At 58.9% G+C, this 5,843-nt stretch overlaps 1 protein-coding gene across 1 annotated transcript; it reads right to left on the bottom strand.

The window, feature by feature from the left end:
• Window positions 1–481: 481 nt before the first annotated feature.
• NKX2-6 (NK2 homeobox 6) lies at window positions 482–4,322 on the bottom strand. The gene is made up of 2 exons (XM_036075072.2): window positions 4,040–4,322; window positions 482–1,107 (listed from the first exon to the last, which is right to left on the bottom strand). The coding sequence occupies exons 1-2, from the start codon at window positions 4,320–4,322 to the stop codon at window positions 482–484; spliced, it is 909 nt and encodes a 302-aa protein (XP_035930965.2).
• Between the last annotated feature and the right edge of the window lie 1,521 nt (window positions 4,323–5,843).

Below are 5,843 nucleotides of genomic sequence, written 5' to 3'. Positions count from 1 at the left end.
CTCACTCCGCTACTTTTCACGTTCATCCCCAACCTCTTGCCTTTAATGGAGGATCGAGGTCCTCTAGAGCACCGTACCCCCATTCACACCCCCCTCCCCCGGGCCAGGCCTCCGGGCTGCCGCACAGAAATTAAAGAGCCTGTCAGCAAACCCTGGCTTTGAGGCCCGACAAGTCACCTGCCTCGGTACTGCTCCGACACCCGAAACTGCCAGCCACCCCAGGCTTTCCTCCCTCCCGGTGCTACTTTGTGGGCGGCCGGCTTTAGGTCCCTGCGGAGAAGAATGTCCCCCAGTGCCTCAGCGGGATGTCCGAATTGTCCCTGTTGGGGACGATTCGCAGTTCCGGGGATTGCTCAGGGAGAAGTGCCATCGGGTCGCCTATGCCCTCCGCCGCCGCCGCCGCTCTTCCCGGCCGAAGCCGGTGTGCGGAGAGGCTGGGACGGAGCACCAGGACACGGTGGCCGTACGGAGCCCAGGCGCCTCACCAGGCCCTGACACCCTGCAGCGGGGCGGGCAGATGGCTCTGCGGGCTGGCGCTGGGGCCACCCCCAGCGAAGCCGGCGCGGGCCAGAGGTGCGGGCGTCGCGGGCCCCGGGGGCGCACCCGCGTAGCCCCCGCCGTAGCCGGCGCCGAAAGGAGCGCCCGCATAGCCGCCGTAACAGGAATAGGGCGACGCGGCCGCGCCGTAGGGGCCGGGAAAGGACGGCGCGCCGGGGCCCAGGCACGGCTTGCCGTCCCGCACCAGCACGGGCACCGCCACGCGGCGCGGCGCTAGGGGGTGGCCCGCCAGTTCTAGGGACTTGTCCTGGCGCTGTCTCTTGCACTTGTAGCGCCGGTTCTGGAACCAGATCTTGACCTGCGTAGGCGTGAGCTGCAGCGCGCCGGCCAGGTGCTCGCGCTCGGGCGCCGACAGGTACCGCTGCTGCTTGAAGCGCCGCTCCAGCGCTAGCACCTGCGCCTGCGAAAAGAGCACGCGCGGCTTCCGCCGCTGCCGCGCCTTGGGCTGCTCGGTGCCGTCCCCGCGCGCGCCGATGCCAATGTCGCCAACGCAGCGCTCTGGCCCCCTGGTCCCGCCGTGGAGGGGCGGGGCTGCGCTGAGGCCCGGCTCTAAAAGCACAGGAAGGAACAGCGTCAGCGCCCAGCCTCAGGCTTACCTGAGCAAGTCTTAACGTCGTTTTTAAGGGACTCCCCTCTCCCCTGGTAGCCTTCACTTCGCGTCCCCTTCTGTCCCCTCTGCTGACCCCTCCCCCAGTCCCCGGAGGGTCCGTAGGTTCCTTTCCCCCAAGTTCTGTCACGATTGTACCTGCAGGCACATATGTAAATTGTGACACTCTGGGGTCTCCGGTGTGCAGTCTTTTCCCAAAAGGTAGCTGATCAAGAGTCTAAGACAACTTCATTTTCTTCTTAGAATGTCTGTGTATGGGTGGTGGTGGGGGACGATTCGCTGTGATTCGATTCTAAAGTGTGGTCGAGTTTGGGGGAGCTTTAGCCGCAAGGACCAAGTGCTAATGTTGGGGGACTATTAGATGGAAATTGACTTTGGACTGCCCTTGGTGGAAAGGAGGGGGTGGAGAAAGAGGAAGAGATAGAGATAGAGAGAGGGAGAGAGAGAGAGAGCGTGAAAACTTGGTGACCTGCTTGCCTGTGGGTTCCTGTCTGCCTGGTTATCCGTGGTGGTCCCCCGCGAATCACGGGGTATTGCAATCCAAGCTCAGGGTGGGTGTCCCGAGTATCTCCCACCTTCACCCCACCTTTGCACACACCCTTGTCTTTTTGCTCATCAAGTGCTCCGCCCGCACCAGGGACCCGTCCCATCTTTCTTGGATGAGATGTTCTGTAATCCAAATTAGCAAAATAAAATAAAGGCAAATGGAATATTTTTCTGAGTCCTGATTCTTGGCTCAGAAACTGAGGGTCTCTTGGGGTTATATACAAAGTTTAGATCCATATTCGGCTTTTTAAAAAGCAGCCTCTTTCTCCTTTGGGGTCTCTTTGGTAAGCAGGTGGCGTTGGTTTCGCTCTGACTTCCTCTTCCCCGGGGTGGTGCCCTATCTCATGGGGGGGGGGCGGCTGTTCCTGAAGCCCGCTGAAATATACCCTTTCCTTCCCTTCTTCCCACCTATCTTCTGTCTTGGCTAAGCTCTTTTTTAACCCAAGGGTGGGTAGAGAGGAAAGGCTGAGTTTTCATGGGAAAGCATGTCAGGAGAAACCAGGAATGTGGAGTGGCTGCAAGTTCATAGCAAGGTGAAGCACCTAATTACAGGAGGTGCGGATTGCAACCGGACTTCAAATCCCCAACCACATTGACACAATCTCCTGGGGGTGGGTGATGGGGCTGTTTGGTATTTGAAGTTTGGGGAAATAAAAACTTCCTTCAGAGAAGCCTGTGCTCAGAGAAACTGGGGACATCTCTTCTCTCAAAGAGGAAAAATATGGACTGGGGTTTTATTCTTAGCAAATTGAAAAGTAACAACTGACCTTCAGCAACTCTTTGGAACTAGCAGGACCCCATTTGAGAGTCCCTAACCAGGCAGGCCATGGGGCTGTGAGGCGTCTGGGTGCCTACCAGCCCCCTGCACACTCCTGGTCACCGTCTGGAGCCCCTCTTGCCCTGCGTCCTTGAAAGCAAGGTGGTTCGGCTGGGGACAGATAGGCATGCAGCGACTACCAGGAAGGTTCGATCGTTGCAGCGGCCCTGGGCTTGGTTCCTGGAGCAGGGCGCGGGCCCCTTCTCGGCATCCAGGACAGGCAGCTGCTTAAGAGATGCTGCCCAGGGTTCGCCAGAGGAGGAGGAACGCGCTGCGCGTGCCTTCGGCTGCTGGGTGACAGAAAGGACTGTGACCCTTTCTCAGCAAGGCCAGAGTGAACGCCGAGTTGGCTGAGCATCTCCGAGGGAATTAGTGTTTAGAGTCCACTGCAGAAAACCCCCAGACTTCTCCGCGAACACAGCAAAGTTTAATGTTCTCCAGATTCCTGGAGAATAGCCTGAATAACCAGGCTACCAGTCGACGAACAACTGCGAACTAGCCCCTTTACTTATTCGTTTGCGCCTTGAATGGACGGGCCGTGACCCAGCCTGGCAGCGGAAGGCCGACCTGCGAGGTCTCGCTGGGGCCCCCAGACGCGCACCGGGAGGCTGCAGACCGAGGTGCAGAGATTTGGCGAGAGGAAGACAGGCTTTTTCATCCTTCCGAATGTCGAGACTCCCCTGTGGAAGCTTCGCAGGAGACAAGGCAACACAACTCACTGCCCGCTCCTTGACTTCCTGCCGCTGGACGCAGGTGCCGGGGCCTCGCTGTCCGCGCCCGAGGTTGTGCTTGCGGAGAGCGAGCGGAGAGTCGTCTCCCAGAGCAGCGAAGCTGGAGCTCCCCTTACTATGCTCCCAGACGCGGAGGATTGGTCGCCAGCGCCCGCAGGGCCGTCCAGGCCTAGGGACTCAGACATTAACTGATCTGGTCGCCACCTCTTATTGTCCAGACCAGGAATTCGGGCGGAGGATCGACTGGGCTGGCCAGGCCACTTAGCAAGCCCCAAGAAAGGGCTGCGATTGACCCCAGAGCCGGCCGGGTTTTCACTCCCCGGCGCTCGCCTGCTTTGATGGCTACACTTCTGGCAGACGCTTTAGGGTAGAGAGACGCGGACATGGCAGGGAAGTCTGGTGGTGATGGAGCACAGCTAAGATACTGTAGAGGGTTTCGCTGTAAGAAAGAGAAGCTGGAGTTTCTGGGAAGTGTGGCTGTGAGTGGGGGTTGATACGCTTTTGGGAATCAGAGGACAGGCTGTGGAAATTATGAATGCCTAAGATGCGGGACCTTATTTGGATAGGGCCGCGGGAAGCACACTGGGTGTCCGGAGGAGATGGTAGAGGGGGCTGAGGGATCTGTCTTTTGGAATTCTCAAATAAGAGAAAATGGGGCTAGGCCCTTGGAGCAGGAAAGACCCGGAGATGCGTGTTACCCGCACGCGCCAGCTGGTAGTGACCATCCCCCCACAGCCGTGATCTCCCTGTAGGGGCCAAGACCCGAGCACGAGTACTTACGTAGCTCCCCCACCCGTTCCGCGTCCATCTCCGTGACCGTCTCACAGGGACCACCAGGAGACCCCGACTCGTCCTGCCTTCTGCCGCTGTCGCCGCCGCCGGCCCTGCAGGTGCTGGGAACCTCAGCCTTTCGCGGTTCTGGGACCATTCGCAGACACTGAAAGCTTTCAGGGCTCCTCCGTGCACCCCGGAGTTGCAAGGACTCGGAACCAATCTGCTCTCGCTCCAGCCTCAGGATGTCATTGACCGAGAAGGGAGTGGAGGTGACAGGGTTCAGCAGCATCCCGAAGGCGGAGGAGGCGGGGCTGGGGAGGTCCCCGTCCCCCAGGAGCGCAGCGCCCTGAGCTTCCCGTCTTGTCGCTGCAAGCACCGCAGACCCGAGGTCTGGGGCAGACGCCCAGTATCCAGCACTGCGCCTTCCTCTGGGCCATCCCTGCTGGCGGGGTGACCGAGGCCAAGTGACGAGATCGCCGACCCTCATTGGTCCGGCCAGAAACCACGTGCTAACCTGCACCTTCCTCCCCCAGGCGCTTTCTTCCCGCGCCCTTCTAATTCCTCTCCAAACCCCAGCCACCTTCCGGGAAAGGTTTGGTTTGTGTTGACGGTTCTCAAAAGCAAGGGAAACGGGAGAGAGTGCTGCGCGCGGCTCGTCCCTCGGTGCTTACGGTACAGGCCCGAGCTGCCGAGGTCAATCCCCGGCCGAAGGGGGCTCTCCTAGAGGACTTGTGGGCTTGGGGGGTGGAACCCTTGCTCTGCAACCCAAGCCTATCCATCGGGCCTGGCCTTAACTCAACTCTCCACTCTTCGGCCGAGGAAAACTGAGGTGGAGACAGCTGGGCACCCGTGGGATTGGAGGAACACGCTGGAGTCTTAGTGGGCGCAGGTTGGGGGCCCCGCCGGGGGGAGCTGGGCCCAGGGAGCAGAGGCTGGGCGGCGGAGAAGCTAGTCTTGACCGGTCTATGCCTAGATTAAGCGGGAAACTTCTCGCTTAGAGCAGAATCTGGGTCTGGGGAAACAAGATCGGCCACTTCCTAGGAAGAGCCTCTCAGCTCCAGGAGCGAAGAAAGGGCTAGGAAGCTCTACTAGGGGGCCCCTTGGCCTCTTTGCAGGCTCTGTGAGTGGGTGGGGAGGAGGAAAGGTAATAACCCCAGCCCTCAGGAAGGTGCCAGACAGGGGCTCACCTTGCCCTTCCTCGCCCCCAGTTCCTTCTCTCCCTCCCCTTTATTCTCCCTAAAGTTGATTGTTTTCAGAGTGCCTGCGTGTGTCCTCGTGTCCCCCTTCCCCTGCCCCCAAGGGATGGGAAATTTTGACCAGCATTAGATCTTCAGAAAACCTCCTCCGACGACGCTGGCACCGAGTGAAGAGAGACAATGTGGGGGCGCCTGGATGGCTTAGTCGGTTAAGCGCCTGTCTTCGGCTCAGGTCATAATCTTGGGGTTCTGGGATCCAGCCCCGCATCAGGCTCCTTGCTCAGTGGGAAGTCTGCTTCTCCCTCTCCCTCTGCCATCCCCCACCTCTCGTGCGCTTTGGCTCTCCCTATCTCTCTGTCAAATAAATAAATAAAATCTTTAAAAAGAGAGAGAGTGTGTGTACAGTAGCTATGATTGTGGGGGTGGAGTCAACATGTCTAGCCTTGCTCTGGAACACATCAACTGTGGGATTTGGGCAAGGTATTTACCTCTGTAAACTTAGGCTTAATTTTAAAATGGAGATAAGAATAGGCCCATCAGAGGATGATTGTGAGAATGTGTATGAAACCCCAATGACCGTCCCCTGCTATTACTCATGCTACATTGGTTTAATT

This window comes from Halichoerus grypus, chromosome 3 (genome assembly GCF_964656455.1).
Source record: "Halichoerus grypus chromosome 3, mHalGry1.hap1.1, whole genome shotgun sequence".
NCBI classification, from domain to species: domain Eukaryota; kingdom Metazoa; phylum Chordata; class Mammalia; order Carnivora; family Phocidae; genus Halichoerus; species Halichoerus grypus.
Note: the sequence above shows the minus strand (reverse complement) of the source record. Positions and strands in the feature narration are given on the sequence as shown.